The sequence below is a fragment of the Panthera onca genome, chromosome A1, assembly GCF_046562875.1.
Source record: "Panthera onca isolate mPanOnc1 chromosome A1, mPanOnc1 haplotype 2, whole genome shotgun sequence".
Lineage (NCBI taxonomy): Eukaryota > Metazoa > Chordata > Mammalia > Carnivora > Felidae > Panthera > Panthera onca.
This window is the reverse complement of record NC_138339.1, coordinates 101,700,803-101,718,321: the sequence shown is the minus strand read 5'-3', so window position 1 is coordinate 101,718,321 and position 17,519 is coordinate 101,700,803. Positions and strand designations below refer to the sequence as shown.

At 34.1% G+C, this 17,519-nt stretch overlaps 1 protein-coding gene across 1 annotated transcript in view; it reads left to right on the top strand.

The window, feature by feature from the left end:
* FCHO2 (FCH and mu domain containing endocytic adaptor 2) overlaps nt 1-17,519 on the top strand; it is a 124,286-nt gene that overhangs the window by 44,639 nt on the left and 62,128 nt on the right. Inside the window, 3 exon segments of the mRNA XM_060635563.3 lie at nt 4,869-4,973; nt 8,702-8,800; nt 9,851-9,947. Of these exon segments, the coding sequence (XP_060491546.2) occupies nt 4,869-4,973; nt 8,702-8,800; nt 9,851-9,947 (301 nt within the window).

Below are 17,519 nucleotides of genomic sequence, written 5' to 3'. Positions count from 1 at the left end.
ATGACTAAATATGACTTAATTCATATGTGTATATTTGCATCTTAGGATATTACTATAAAAATTATAGGCACTTAAATATTTCTTGTAGTATATCAGTAAATTTATTTCTAATGCTAAGGAAATCAATACAATGTAGGATTTGTTTTGTTATCAATAGGTAATGTGTTAAAGCCAATCTTTTATTTGTGAGAAGAAATGTAGCTGTTTTTTTTAAAGCATAATTTCCTCATTTAAGAATAAATGTTCCAACTTCCCTTTTTAATAATGACTTTATGAAACTTGTCAAGTTCATTACTACTAGGATACTCAGTTTTTATAATTCTACCCTAGAATTTACAGCATTTCTAAGTATATATATATATACTATTTAGAAAGTTGTTTTGACTTAACTACATACTGCTACATAGTTGTTTCCTATGAGTACTCTTTCTTGCTTTAAAAAAAAAAAAAGTAAAGGGGATCCTGGGTGGCTCAGTTGTTAGGTGTTGACTTCCGGTTCAGGTCATGATCTCACAGCTTCTGGGTTCAAGCCCCGCTTTGGGCTCTTTGCTGACAGCTCACAGCCTGGAGCCTGCTTCAGATTCTGTGTGTGTGTGTCTCTGTCTCTGCCCTTGCTCCATTCATGCTCTGTCTCTCTGTCTGTCTCTCAAAAATGAATAAACATTTAAAAAAAATTAAAAACAATAAGGTGTTCCTAGTACAATTACATTCTAAAATTGCTTCTACATATTTTTATATAATACCCTTATTTTTCTTTAAATTTGTTTTTGTCATTACTTAAAATACTTTATGAGTCAACAGTTTCTTTTTTCATTTTATTCCTTTATGATTAAGTACTGCTTTTGTTAGTTTTCCGGGATACTTCTTTAAGTTGGTATATAATTTCCTTAAGATTGTGGTATATTATTTTTACCTTTGAAGAGTGAGGGCTGATGTAAAAAAAAGTTAGAACTTCAAAGGCTATCTTCTCTCTTCCTTCATGCCTCCAAATAAGAGAAGTGAAATTTTACACAGCTTCCTGGTATCAGAAAGTAGGCTCCAAAAGACTTATCTGTTTACATCCTGAATTAGATCCTGCTCTGAACTTTTGAGATGAAGATAATAATATTATGGTTGGAAATAATGGACAAAGAAGTTAGTATGCTGAGTTGAATAGCTAGACCAAGATTTACAGTGAGAATATTCTGGGAGGAAAAAAGAAAGTTAAGTATGATGGTTTAAACTTTTAAAATTAATTATTTCTAACTCTGTCGACTCAGTAAAAATTTGAGTACCAAAACTAGTTTGAATTCTAGAGACTGAGTTTAGGAAGAGGAAATGATGCTTCAGGAACTTCTTTCCATCTCTTAAAGTCCTATAAGTGTAATGAATAATGTAAAATAATTGCTTTGTTTACATTGTAGAAATATGATAGATCTTCTATAAGCAGGAATTGACCCCCATGCAGTGATCTTTTATTTCTGTTAGATTATAAATTTCTTGTGTGTGAGACACTATCATTATATTTTTGCAACACAGCATATATGTTTACTTGGAAAAATAATCATTATAGCAAAATATTATTTGAATTTTTCCTGTTCTTAATACAATAAAGTTTATTTTATTTTAAATACAGGCTAAAGATTAGGTTCTTGGCTTTTTAAGTGGCTTATTCAAATACATGTATATATTTTTAATGTTATTTATTTTTGGGAGAGAGACAGCGTGCATGCTGGGGAGGGGCAGAGAGAGAGGGAGACGGAGGATCCAAAGTGAGCTCTGCACTGGCAGCAGGGAGCCCGATGCTGGCCTTGAACTCAGGAACTTTGAGTTTATGACCTGAGCCAAAGTCAGACACTTAACCCATTGAGCCACACAGGCGCCCCTCAAATTTTTCTGATTGTTGCATTATAAAGTGATAATTTGCGTGCAGTAGGTAGGTGATGTTTTAGGTAAATGTTTTAGTTCCTACCATGTGCCTGTCATTATGCTAGATGTTATGAAGTTTATTAAAGGCTAAAATACATATTCCCTCCAAGAAACTTCCTTCTTTTGGGGGAGCCAAAACATATTGAATAGTGCAGAGCAAGAGGTTAGAGGTTTTAATGGTAAGTTTAGAAAGGGCAGAGTGACCTATTTTGTACAGAACCTGTAAAAAAGAAAACAGGAAGATCTCATGAAATAAATTACTTTTTAAAAGTATAGACACAATCATTGTAGTCATATTTGGGGAAATTTTCCATTTTTATGATTTTTTTTTTTCAAATTGCAAATATCTCTAGGAGTGATCACAACTCAGGTCTTTCTGTGTAGCTAGCACATAAATTGTTAGGCAGTAACTGAATAGGCAACAGAAAATAGGAATAGGTGTTAGGATAAGGAACAAGCAAAGAAGAAGGGGCTGCCAATGAGACTACATTATTTTGCTAAACTCTGTCATTGAAAATCACTCCACGGACTGTAAGTTGCTCATCATTCTTGCACAGACTGAAACTTTACGTAGCTGGAAGAAGAGACAGAAGTCTGTTGGTATTAAAAAGATCCAAAGGAAACTCGGATAATCACACCATTAAAATGTTTTCTTAAATCTGGGCTTCCTGTAAACATACATAGTAAATTTTAAATATCTATGTCATTTAATTGTTACGTGTTTGAGCAAGGCCAGGATGTTACAGCAACTATACTGACCATAGTATAATTAATGTCAAATGGCCTGAGACAATGGGAAAAGGGCAAAACAAAACAAAACAAACAAACAAAAAAAAACAAAAAAAAACACACAACAACACTCATAAAGCAAACTAGAAAATCATTATAGGCTTTAACTACTTACTCTAGGGGTGGAGAACTAAGTACAACTATTAGATACAATAACCATAAAGTTTACAATGATATATCTTCCTACTGGTATTACTTTTAGAAATCATAATAATAGCAAATACTATTTATTTTGTAGATTTAACTATATGCCAGACCCTGTCCCACTCATTTTACATAAGTTACATTTCATCACTGCCAAAGCTTTAAAAACTAGGTGGTATTCTTCCCATTTTAGGAATGAGAGAACTATATAAAGCTCCAAGACAGAGTCTTCTGGCTCCAAAACCAGTTTTCTGTATGCTACAAGATAAAGTGGCATCCTATATTATTTATTTAAGAATGCAGGAAAGCATGGAGCATCTGTCTTTAATATAATGTATGATGTCATAATTTAAGGAGCATACATTGGGCCCTTTTTAGAGAGTAGGACTGTCTACATCTCTTGGCAGTCCCATACCTCCAAGTAAACCCACCTTTCTGTTTCTAATCCTTATTCTTGAACATAGTAGGAGATAATTTCATGTTGATTTAGATTAGCTTCACACAAATTCCATGTTTTCCAGCTTTGCTTAGCCCTCAGTGGCTCTTAGTAATACTTGTACTCATCTAGTTATTACCTATTGTATCTTCCACAACCCTGGTTTGAATTTTTTTGTTTGTTTGTTTTCTTGAAGCTCTCAGCCGTATCCTACTCTACTTTTCCCCACTCTTTTTTTTTTTTTTTGAAAAAATTTTTAAAAATTTTATTTAGAGAGAGCGTGCCAATGGGGGAGAGGAACAGTGGGAGAGAGAGAGTCTTAAGCAGGCTCCATACTCAGTGCAGAGCCCAATGCAGGGCTTGATCCCATAACCCTGGGATCATGACCTGAGCTGAAATCAAGAGTCAGACGCTCAACAGAATGAGCCAACCAGGTGCTTCGGTTCCTCCTCTTAGCAGACAATCTCTTAATTCATCAAGAAAATTCATCAAGATATTTGTATCTTGAAATCCTTATCTTCTCCTTTTTTGATCTTCTCCCAAACTTCCCATGTCCAAATTGATCAGTCCTTTGAGAATGGTTGTTTCTTGATAGCCATATGTCTTCTCCACCCTACAAGTTATACATAATCTTTCTTTTTCCTGAATGTCTGTCTTCTATAGCATTTATCTTTACTTCTGTGGCTTTGTTGCTTTCTACTGATTTCTAGGTAAAAATAGGTTCTACTACTTTTATGAAGTCCTTGAGGAAAAGATCCCTGTGTAATTTATTTTCGTATTCTTTACTGCCTAATATTTAATATATCAAGTTTTTATTGAGTAAGTAACTTTGATAAAACTAGAGCTATAATAATGTAATAACAACTTTTTAGAAATAGAAATCTTAAGGGGTGTCTGGGTGGCTCAGTCCGTTAAGCATCCATCTCTTGATTTTGGCTCAGGTCATGATCTCACAGTTTGTGACATTGAGCCTCACGTCAGGCTCCATGCTGGGCCTGGAGCCTGCTTAAGATTCTCTCTCTCCCTCTGCCCCCCCACCCCCCCTCAAAAAAATAGAAATCTTGAAAAAATGGGCAATGATTAAAAACAAATTTGTAGATTTGTTAGAGCATAATGGAAACTGAGAAACAAAATTGATTTTCTCAACTTTTGAGCTATGTTTTTAGTTGTTAATTAGACATTAAATGGGATATGTGTGTATTGTGGGAGGAAGGAAGACTCACAGGTGTGGAAGAGTCAAGCATATTCTGATGGTATTGTCACATTTTGTTCATTGAATTCTTATTAACACATTAGAATGTGGTTATATGATCTTACCCTAAGTTATGTAATAAGAGTATTTTAACTTTTCAAAGCCCATTCTGTCAGACAGAAAGGAGAATCAGTGTTTAATTTCTGTGTTATTCTGTGACTAAACAAAAAATATTGCCAATGAGGACTTGAAAAAAGGTATTAAAGTTAGTTTATGTCCTATTGAACTCACCATAGGCCTCACCCCTTAAAATGCATTTAAATAGTTATTTCATATGAACTTACATCAGGAAAGAAAACAGGTCGTTGTATAGTTAAAAATGTTTTTGTTTTATTACAGGCAGCTGTTAAATCTAAGAAAGCTACAGATACCTATAAACTTTATGTGGAAAAATATGCATTAGCAAAAGCTGATTTTGAACAGAAAATGACAGAAACAGCTCAGGTTGGTATTTTTAAGCTTTAAATCTAAAACAGGATATTTCATTTACTGATATAAATAAATGATTTTTGTGCCATATAATTTTTTAGTATTAGAAATGTTAAAATACACAATCTGTATGTTTTTTAATGCTGTTTTAAAGATACACATCTTATTTTGGAGATCGAGGACCAATGATTATGGCAATTATGCAATAATTATGACATGATAAGGGGTTATTCAGATACAGCAGAAAAGGCTGTTTACAGAGAACTGGGGAAAGTGAGGAAATTGGTAGATGATGAAGACAGTGCTGATTGTTAGCCTCATGTATGAATTTTAAAGTTGACTTCTGCTTAAGAGAACTGGAAATGATTCACCGCTGAGAATATAGCCGTTAACAAAAGAATCAAGAATCCCTGCTCTCAAAGAACTTCCATTTTAGTTGAGGAAAACAGACCATTAAAAAAAAGTCTCCCATAAACTTGTGATAATTTATACCCTATTCGATGTTCTTAGAACCTTAATTAAAAGCCTAGGTTTAAGATGGGCGCCTTTTATGAATCATACCTAAAACTTCTATTCCCACTCTCTCGTACTCTTTTCTTGTTTTGTTTTGCTCCTAAGCACTTTGTCAGGATAGGCTGGGTATGCTGAGATGACAAAAACCCACATCTCAGTGCTTACAGTGGCAAGGGTTTATTTGTTATGTTCTTACTCATCATGGGCTGGTGGTAGCTATTCTGTGTCTTCTTCACTCTGGTATTGAAGCTGGTGAGCTTTTTTTTTTAAATGTAGTTTTTATTTTTTATTTTTGTTTATTATTTTGAGAGTGAGCAAACAAGTGGGGGAGGGGCAGAGAGAGAGGGAGATGGAATCTGAAGCAGACTTCATGCTGTCAGCATAGAGCCAGATGTGGGGCTTGAACCCATGAACCATGAAATCATGACCTGAGCCGAAATCCAAAGTCAGATGCTTAATTGACTGAACCACCCGGGCGCCCCAAGGAACCTCTTCTTAGAACATTATTCTTAGTCATCATATTTGAATGTAGTGAAGCACACTAGTTCTTCTACCTATATTTTTTTTTTATTGTTCATCTTCCTCCACTAAAGGATAAGTTCTATGGTAAAAGGGATTGATTTATTATTTCCTTAGCATTTAGAATACTTCCCAGCGCTTGGTAGGCCTTCAGTAAGTGTGAAGAAGGACTTTATATTAATTTGCCTTTTTGGATTCTAGGGAGTCTTCCTGCTTGGAGAGATGATTGATAGACATCTCAGAAATCAAAAGACTTTCATGCTTGTGTGCAGGCATATGTGCATCTGTCTTGCGATATTGTAGGCACTGTGCTAATTGCTGGTGTATACGGTATATATATAAACGAAACGAGTAACTCCCTGCTCTAGGTGGAGTGTACAATATAGAGGAGGGAGGCAAACATTAAATACATGGTTAAATATAAAGTTACGAGCTATTATACCTATTACAAGGAAAAGAAGGATTCTATGAGATAGAATAATAGGAGCAACCTAATTTGGATTTGGGAGTTAGGAAAGGCCTTTTTGGAGAAGTGGGATTTAAAACTGAGACTTGAATGAGTAAAGGGATGCATTCCAGGGCATGAGTGTTCCAGGCATTGGGGACCCATGGGTATAAGACCCAGAAGTATGAAAGAGCTGTCACATTGTAGGGCTTAATAAAACTAAGTGAAGAGAGATAGTGGTAAGAAGTGAGGTTAAAGAGATAGGCAAGGAGCAGGCTCTAGTAGGGTTTACGTTTCCTTCTAAAAAGGAGTCCCATTGCTGCATTACTCTGAGTTAAGTAGTCACTAATTCTGAGCAGTTGCGATATTTAGCACATTCCCCACCCCCTAAAAAAAAAAAAAAAAAAAACAACCCAGCACAATATCTAAATGTGAATCATACTTTTGAGTTTTGTGTGACTTCAAGATATTTTTAAGTCATTAAGGATATGTCTTATTCAGCGTAGCTGTTTTAAAAGAGAATGAGAAGGTGGCATACTTTTCTTGCAATTAGAGATTATCCATATGAAACTTGTGGATGTTTGACGTAGGTTTTCTGGATTTGGGTCTGTCTTAAGGAGAAAATTTCTGATTAATTGCAGAATATTAAGCTGAGGACAAATTCTTAGAATATGAACATAAACAAGAATCATGCTTCTGCTGAATATTCCTTACTTCCTAAGAGAGTAATTCACAGTTTTGAAATATATTCTCATTGATTTGGTCAGAATTAGTCAAGATAAGACATTTTAACTCTGCCATTTTTATGAATAAACTTGATTTAAGTATGTGAATTTGGGTTGCCTTATTGCCAAAACTGTAATTTCGCCATTATTGATTCTTTTTAGAGAAGTTCAGACCCTTTATATGTATGATCATTTGGCTTAGTGATTTTCTGGTCCTATGACTCACTGCTGAAGAAAATTTTATATTATATATAGGGTAAGGGAATTTAATTTGCTAAACTAACCAGAGAAAAGTGACATGGCATTTAGGCCTATTTCTTAGAACTGATTTCATTTGGCAAAAAAAACAACAAAAAAACAACACACACACACACACACACACACACACACACACACACACACAAACCCACAAAAAAACAAGGGTAATCAGGTTTGTGCAGTAGAAATGACAAATATATTTTGTTTGAAGAAAGCTAGTTCAGCATTTCCCAAATCCTGTTTTGAGGATTATTATTGTTCTTTGAGATATTAATAGATATTAAGAGAAGAAGAAAAACAAAAAGGGTTGTGTGGTCAAAGAAATTTAGAAAACACTGGGTTAAGCAAAATGAAAACATGTTTTATTTCAGTATTTCTCGGGGTTTTTAATCTATGTGTTGGAAGCCAAGTCTAGCCAAGTTTTCTTCCTGGGGAATAAATAATCAGAATGACCCGGGGAATTTTTCCAAACAACATTTTCATCTTTTTCCACTTCCATTCTCTGGGTAGTTGTAGAAAATCTATGTGTTCTGTAGTTTAAAAACATTTTCCAGGTGATTGGATATATCCCCACCTTCAGTTTAGAACTGCTGAGATCGAGTATACAGGCTTTTCCACATTTCTTTGACCATAAATTACTTCTTTTGAAGGCTATGTGTTAACATTTCAAGGATTAAAAACATACTGTTAGAGTCTTTGGGTTAGATTGTAAAGTCTTCAGAAGTAAACGGTAGTTTTTGCTCTGTCACCTAATTGCTCTTTGGTTTGAAACACTTCTACCTTGGCTTGGCTGTTGTGACACTTCTCATTTAGGTCTCCTTCTAATTTTCTGACCATGATTTTAGATTTTAATTTGTGGTATCTTCAAAATCAAGTTCATATGTGCCTCAGAAATGGCATAACAAAAAATTAACAAAATAAAAAGTTAAACATTTCATTGTGTTTACTAGACCCATTTGTCTAGAAGTATTGTTAAACATTACGTAATAATGGTAACTCACTAAATTTGGTTAGCTCTATTAAGATGACTTAAAAGGTGTTTTGATTTCAGGGTCAGTTGGTAGAGCATGTGACTCTTGATCTTGGGGTTGTGGGGTCATGAGTTCAATCAAGCCCCACATTGGGTATAGAGAGTACTTAAAAAAATAAATTATATAAAAAAAGTTCTTTGATTTCAGAGAGAGAGAGTGTATATTTCTTTTATGTGTGTGTATATATGTGTGTGTGTGTGTGTGTGTGTGTGTGTGTGTGTGTGTATATAACTTTTCATATTTGTTACCCAGAAATTTCAAGATATTGAAGAAGCTCATGTCATTCACATAAAGGAAATTATAGAATCCTTGTCAAATGCTATAAAGGAAATTCATTTGCAAATAGGCCAGGTAAGTTTTTCCTTTTGTTGAACAGATTCATGAAAATTTTATGTTCATATATGACTCTTTAAAAAATGCAAAACTCAATATGATACTGACTTATTGCATATGAAGAATATGTACTTACATGTGTTAAATATAAAATAAAATGGATTTTTGATTGGCTATCAAGGATGATAATTCAAATTAATTGTTAAAATTAATTATAGCTCTGGGGCACCTGGGCAGCTCAGTTGGTTGAGTGTCCTACTTTGGCTTAGGTCATGATCTCATGATTCATGAATTTGAGCCCTGCATCGGGCTCTCATAAAGCCTGCTTAAGATCCTGTCCCTCTCTGTTTGCCCCTTCCCTGCTCGCGCTCTCTCTTTCAAAAATATATAAACATTAAAAAAGATTAACTGTGGCTCAGTCTTTTACATTAAAACTCTGAAGTTACCAGTTTAAAAAAATTTTTTTTTAAGTTTTGCTGTTTTATAATTTAGAGCAGCAATAAATTATAGAACTTGTGCTTAGAAATTTTCTAAAAATAGGGATGCCTGTCTGGCTCAGTTGGGGGAGCATTCGGTTCTTAATCTCAGAGTTGTGATTTTAAGGCCCAAATTGGGTGTAGAGATTACTTAAAATCTTTAAGAAAAATTTTTTTTTTCCAAAAATATGAAAGCAGTTTAATGATGACAGTTTGGAGTGCATTGAAATAGAGAAGGATTAAGTCTGTTATTTTTTATTAAAGATCTGAAAATTATTAGAGATCTGTATAAGTTTTAGTCTTAGGAATTATGTGTCTAAAACATTCAAAGATGAGAACAGGAAACTCCCTGGACTTCTAAGGTTGGGAGGCTATATCTTGAGGGATTCATGTAAACAGTGGTTGGTACCCACGGGTTTACTAACACTGTGAGGTAAAAGAGCATGCTAGGTAAATGAAAGTTCTCAATGGCTTTGGATCGAAAAAACCACGTATTTTGGTGTAATGAATATTAATTTCTTTGTGGAAGTTTTGTCTGAAGTATAGTAAGAATTTTTAGTGGAAAAAAAATTTCTTTATTTCATTTTAATAGGTCCATGAAGAATTTATAAATAACATGGCTAACACTACAGTTGAAAGCTTGATACAAAAATTTGCTGAGTCAAAAGGCACTGGGAAGGAAAGACCTGGTAAGATGATAAAACTCTGTAAGGAAATGTATTCAAATTTCCCATCTAGGAACAAATATATTTGCTTTTGAATTCCCAGCCTGCAAAATGTAGCTTGCAAGGTATCTAAAAATATGTGTAGAATATTAGATATCATTTATTTTGTGTCTGATAATATATTAAGTTAATATTTTTATTCTGGCCTTTAGTGGTTAATAATTTAATGTTAAAATGGTTATTATAACCTTTAGTAAATTAATATGCTGCAGTTTATTTACATTTTTCAAAGAGTAACAGCTTATTTTTATTTTTTATTTTTAATTAAAAAAGTCTTTTGAGTATCATGGTCATTGACACATAATGTTAGTTTCAGGCATGCAGCATGGTGATTCACCTTCTTTATGGTTTTTGCTGTGCTCACCACAAGCATAACTACCATCTATTGCCATACAATGCTATTACAATATCATTGTCTATTTTCTCTATGAACAGAAGGCCATCTTAGTAAGAGGACGAATAGGAGAGAATATTGAGCCCTTAGAGCTTTGAGACCAACAGAAAACCTTTTGTAAAATGTAATAGCTTTAAAAATTTTCTTACTGACATACATGTTCAACAAATATATTTGTTGCTGCTAAAAGTATTTCAGACAGTGTTTTAGACATTGAGGTTATATCCCTGAACAAATGAATACAGGAATTCTGGTTTCTGTCTTATGAATGAATAATTATAGTATCCTGAATCTTACTTTTAATAAGCATGTTATGATATGTCAAATGTAGTCAGTAGCCCATTCTCTTGCCCTGCTCAGCATAGAGTCTTCCAGATTTCTTGATTTTGTTTATTAGTTACTATACCATGTTCTTGTAAGATATTTGTTTTACTCTATAGGTAAAAATAATTCAATCTACTAAAGAAAATGTGGCTTGGAATTCAGGAGAATGGATAAGTGATTTGTAGGGAAGTCTGGGAGCTGGTATTCTTTAGTGCATTTACCAGAACTAAGGCTTGTAACCTAAATCTTCTTCACTTTTTCTTTTACATTTTACTAACTTTGAAATCATTGGTCCACATATGTTAGTATTTTTCCCTTCATACCTTTTCATGCTTCTCTACCTACCTGATCAATTGCAGCAGATTTCTAAATACTGGCACAGTAGACATTTCTGCTCAAATCCTTTTTACATGCATTACTCATAAATCTTTGACTTTTCATTATAGACAGAATGAAATTTAGACTCCGGATTTAGATTCAGAGCTTTTCAGGATCTGGCCCTGACTAGTCTTTAGTCTTTTTTACCTTTATTACCCTCCACTGCTGTCAGCTGGAACTGCTTTCTGTTTCCTATACATGTCCCTTTTCCCCTTGGTGCTTTAGTTGTCCTTATGTTCTTATTCTAGGAAATGCTATATCCTGCTTCTTTCCTATCTTTCCCCATATCTTTCCATTTATTTGTCGAGTGAATGAACTCTTAAAGACCCAGGATATTTGCTACTTCCTCCATCGAAAGTGCCATAGAACTTTAACTGTACTTTTTTCCTCCTTTTTTTGGCATTGTTGCCGTCTACCTTAAATTTTAGTAATTGTGCAAATGTGAAGAAAAGCTCTATATTTGATTCATCTGTTTATCTTGTTTATGTGTAATAGTACATTTTTGTTGAGTGAATGAACAAATGGACATATACTACTAAAGGATGTTAAGGAGGTTGCAGTGGATGAATTTGCTGTTAGAAAAGTCTTGGTGAGGAATAGTAAATAATTATGGTTAAAATGTAGTGCCTTACTCTCTGCCATGTACCGAGCCAAACACTTTGCAGGAAAACTTTGATCTTTAGCAACTGTTAAAGTGGGTACTATTATTCTCATTTTAAAGATGAGGGAAATGTTGAGAGGTTAAATGATTTGTCTAAGCTAGTACATGGTAGAGCTGATACTAAAATACCAGGATTCTTGACCCCAGGGCCCATGCTTTGGAGAAATTAGACTAGAACTGAGCAGGTTTACAAATATAAAGAGAATGAGGATGTTGAGACATATAACTACAGAAAAGTATGAAACTATAAAATTCTTTATAAAGAGATTAAATTAGAGGGAAGATCAGTTAAGAGAGGTTAAAAACAATTGGAGAACAAATACAGTTTTTATATAGAGCATTTAGAAGTATTGATAGATAAAAGCAAAGATGTATTGGCTGGTTAAAAGTGCCTTAGAACACTAAACAAGATTGGTAAATTGTACTATTATCAGTATCCTGTTTGTGATGTTACATTGTAGTTTTGCAAAATGTTATCATGGCAGGAAATTGGGCAAAGTATACCAGGAGTCTCCCTTTAACTGTTTTTGTTTTGTTTTGTTTTGTTTTTTAACAACTGTATGTGAATCTGCAATTATCTCAGTAAAAATTTCAGTTATTTTCTTATCTGTGATATAGCACAGTACTTAGCCCTGTAGTTTGTGTTGGTTCTTTTACTAGCAGCGAGATTTTTAAGCCTTATTGCCGTCATCTGTAAAGCAGGGATTATAATAGTATTTGGTTCATGAGGTTGTTGTGAGTGAGGGTTACATAAGATAATGTAACATTTGTTGAGTACTTAATAAATGTTACCGTTAAAAAATTAATACATTTCTGATTACTGTGTGGCTACTAATGGATATTGTTTCCTTTTAAATTTAAATTTTCTGGTCTTAAGATAGACTATGACATGTAGAAAATTCCTATGTAGTTAAAGTGTAGGAGGTAAAACAGCAGCCACATCATGGTGATGACATGGGCTTTCCTAAGAATAATCACTAAGTCCAGAGTTAGGTGACAGTTCTAGGGTTGACAGTGACTATAAATGACTAACTTTCAAAAAAGTGGTCCTAGAGCTAACTATAAAAAAAAAAAAAAAAAAAGAATGGTGTCGGAGTGGAGTGGACGAGATAAATATTACTTCTCTAGTTGGCTTGCTATGGGTGACTGGTCACAGCTCTTTCTGTGTATTTGTTCAGCTTACGGGCACCTGAACAAATGAGCCTGGGGGCCCATTGCAGTGATAAAAATTTTGTTTCTCAGAAAAATAGTGTACTCAAAAAATTTGCATGTGATTGTATGGAATTCATAGACTTCTGTGAGATGTATTCTAACCTTGAATTGTATATACTGCTGATTGTTGTTAACATTTTATTTTTCCTGTTTTGTAAGGGCCCCCTCTGGTGGATGAATTCCTTCTTAAACTAGTTTTTGTCCTATGGGATATATTATTTTAAAAAGAAAACAAGAGGCCCAGTTTTGTAAAAATTTTGTATATCTAAAAATTAACTTGTTATTCTTGTGCTGAAAAATGACCTTTTTTTCCTTTAGCAGTTACCTGTTCAAAGATACAACCTCTAACTTTGTGTCCAGTTATCCTGTGTAAATCAGCACTGAGAGCATTACAACTTTTTCACTATTCATTGAGACTATTTTATACTACTTATTATATGAAGTGGCTTTTTTTGTCATTACCTTTTTAAAAATTAAGATATGATCGACATATAGTATTAATTTTAGATGTGCAACATAATGATTTGATATATGTATATAAGAAACGATTACCAAATAAGTTTAGTTAGCATCCACCCCTTGCGATGAGAACTTTTAAGAACTCTTTCTTAGCGGCTTTCAAATATACGGTATAGTGTTGTTAACTATAGTCATCATGCTGTGTATTACATCTCCAGGACTTACTTATCTTATAAGTAGAAGTTTGTACCTTTTGCCATCTTTAACCATTTTACCTACCCTTCACTCCCAACCCCTGCCTTTGGCAACCACCAATCTTTTATTTGTATTTATGAGTTTGGTTTTCTTTAGATTCCACATATAAGTGAGGTCATGTAGTATTTGTCTTTTTCTGACTTATTTCATTCAGCATAATATCCTCAAGGTCCATTCATGTTGTTGCAGATGGCAGGGTTTCTTTCTTTCTTTTAATGGCTGAATAATATTCCATTGTATATATACAACACATTTTCTTTATCCATTCATTCATCACTGGACACTTAGGTTGTTACCCCATCTTGGTTATTGTAAATAAGGCTGCAGTGAACTTGGGCATGTAGATATCTTTTTGAGATAGTAATTTTGTTTTCTTCAGATAAATATCCAGAAGTGGAATTGCTGGGTCATATGGTAGTTGTATTTTAAAATTTTTGAGGAACCTCTATACTCTTACTATCATTACTTTTTGAGTGTAATACTGCTTGACTTTTCTGGAATTGGAGTCACCACTGTAAGCAGATGCTTTGAATATCAAAGCACCTATGATCTGAAAGGGTTATGAATAAACAGGTGTTTTCTAATTGTGAATATCTTTCTGTGTTCAAATAACATCCTAGTATTCCTGTCAATTCTCATGTATTTTAATTGCCAAAGGAGATTATAACCATATTTGGAGTTCCCTGTTTTACAGTCATTCTGCTGATTTTGCTATATACTTTTTATAATTCATAAAAGTTAAACAAGTTTCTTTTTATAAGAAACAAAAGGATAAATAACCTAAAAAGTTGATAGACCAGTATATGTTTAAATAAAACTTATCTGTATTTTCATTATATGATAAGATAGGTTTATAGCTTTCATTTGAGGACTTCCAGGGATTATACTGTGTTTAAAGATAAAAATATGAAAATCTTGAGAAAGGTACACATGAAAAACAATCAGCCACAAAGGAAAAAGGAAAACTAAGATTCCTATGGTCATACTGCCTAAATGAAATTGATTGGATATTTGGAAATTTTTAGCTTCTACATTATGTGTATTATTTTATTTTTATTTTTATTTTTATTTTTTAAATTTTTTAATGTTTTTATTTATTTTTGAAGGAGAGACAGAGCATGAGCAGGGGAGGAGCAGAGAGAGAGAGGGAGACATAGAATTTGAAGCAGGCTCCAGGCTCTAAGCTGTCAGCACAGACCCCGATGCGGGGCTCAAACTCACGAGCTGTGAGATCATGACCTGAGCTGAAGTCAGACGCTTAACTGACTGAGCCACCCAGGCGCCCCTATGTGTATTATTTTGAAGTGTAGGGTAAAACAAATAATTTTTAAAAAATCTAAAATCATGTTTCTAGAGCTTTCAAGGATTTGGAATAATGTCAAATGCACAAATAGAGCTTCCTACCACTCCTCCCTACCAAAGTTTGCTTTTTTTTTTTTTTTTGAATCAGAGAAGAAACCCTAGTGTCAAAAGCAAAATTTAAAAAGCCGAGAAGAGACATAGACTCATAAACTGCACCAGCTGTGATTTCTTGGTTTTTCTATTTGATAGCAAAAGCAGCTGACCTTTCAGGATGATGATTAGGGAAGAGGATAATGTAGATTAGCACAAATAGAAAGTAAAAGAGGAGAGCTCTCCAAAAAAGTAACATAGAAAAGGTTATATGTGAAGAAGTACAGCTTTACCTGTTGTATCCTAGTCACTCAGTGCAGTGACATAAAACTCAGCCCTATGGGATGTACATGGAACCTGATACTGATCCTCTTCTATATTTTTTAGAGCAAGAATCAGCAAACTATGGCTATTGAGTCAAGTTTAGCTCTGCTTATTTTTAAGTTGGGTTATAGCAGCTTGTAGAGGCCTACAAGCAAAGACTGGGTTTACAATTTTAATTAATTAATGTTTATTTATTTTTGAGAGAGAGACAGAGCATGAGTGGGGGAGGGGCAGAGAGAGGGGAGAATCTGAAGCAGGCTGAACTGTCACCGCAGAACCCGACGTGGGCTCGAATCCATGAACTGTGAAATTATGACCTGAACTGAAGTTGATGCTTAACTGACTAAGCCACCCAGGCGCCCCTGGGTTTACATTTTTTAACTATTGGGGAAAAAAAATCAAAAGAAAAGTAGTATTTTATGATACACAAAAATTAGAAAATTCAGATGTCATTGTTGATGCAAGTTGTTTTGAACAGTCATGTTTACTTAAGTATTGTGTATAGTACTTTTTGTACCACAGGAGCAGAGGTCAGTAGTTGTGACAGGACTTAGGGCCCACAAAATCTAATATATTTACTGTTTTACTCTTTACAGAATTGTTAGAAAATATACTTCCTGTGTAGTATAGTAGCGGGTATGTCATATAGTTCATGAGAATTGTGTGTCCCACGATAGTATATAATCTTTCTTCAAAAGCTGATTCTGCTCTTCTTCGGTTCAGAAAAAATTTATTCTGACACCCTGCCCTAACTACATCTGCAGTCATATCACAGCATAGTAACCGATTCTCATAATAATAATCCTAAATTACAAAGTAAAAATTAAGCTGTTTTGAGCAGGCTTTGTCTAAGGACAACTTATTTCATTAATTTGAAGTAGCCGTTAAAAATGTTTAGTGTATAATAACACAGGCAACAAAATAGAGGTAAAAAAGTAAAGTAAGCTGATTATAATTTTTACATGTGCATAATAACAAGAACAGAGTTTTAGCTTTTTCTGCAGTATGTTAAAGAAGCTAACTTAAACCGGTTTGAACTAAAAGGAGATTTATTAGAAAGAAACAGATATCCCAAGGATCCAAAATCAGGAGTGTAGCCAGGCTGCAGAAGGAAACTCAAACCTGTAGTAATACTAGGAATAATTTTTCCTTCATTTGATCTATTTTTACTGCTTTATTATTATTATTATTATTATTATTATTGCACAATGGTTTCTTTGCTTTTCCAGGCATAGGACATAAGGTGACATCTCTGCAATTTCTAGGTATTTTTACTGGTTCTTTAATTGAAGCCACAGCTCAGAATTAACCCAGGTTTTGTTCTCTTTACAAATTCCTCAGAGAAAGAATCTGGTCCAGGTAATCTTTCTAATCTAGTCATTTCTGACTAGATCACGTAGTATAAACAGGCTTCTTCACCACTGGTGGTGAAGAGGGAAGTTCCCAGGGAAAAGAGATTTAGTGAATTGGGTATAATCACGTAAGGTTTTATCAGTATCACAGAGGGTGAAAAAATGACTCAATCTGGAAGTATAGAGGTAGTGTCAGATTTTGGATGTAGGTGATTATACTTCAATGTTTAAGATTCTTTGTTTGGAGAACTAGATGAAATTTTGGACTTTGAAGTTTTACAGTGACTGAAATTTCATAGTGAAAAACCTGCTTTTTTCATTTAAGAGCATCGTTCCTAAGTTTGCCTCATCACTAATTCTCAAGCCTTGGATATATATAAGAATCAGCAGTAGCAATTTTATTCTCTTTCCCTTTCATTTCTCTTCATTTCTCTTCCCTTCTCTTCTTCCTCCATTCCTTCCTTCCTCTCTCTCTCCCTCCCTTTCTCTTTCTTTCTCCCTCTCTTTTACTCTCTCTTCCCTTCTTCCCCCTCCCTGCCTCTCTATCTCTTTTTTTAAAAATGTACAGACAGTTCCCTGTCCCAGAAATTCTCACTGCAGTGGTCTAGGGTGGTTCCTCAGTACCACTATATTTTAAAACTCCTCATCTGAGTCTTAGGTACAGCCATTGTTCAGTAACTAGAGCATTTTATCACTGGATGCTTGTTATAAATGCAGGATCTCAAACTCTACCCTAGGGCTACCGAAATAGAATCTGCATTTTTTGTATTTATTTAGCTTTAAGA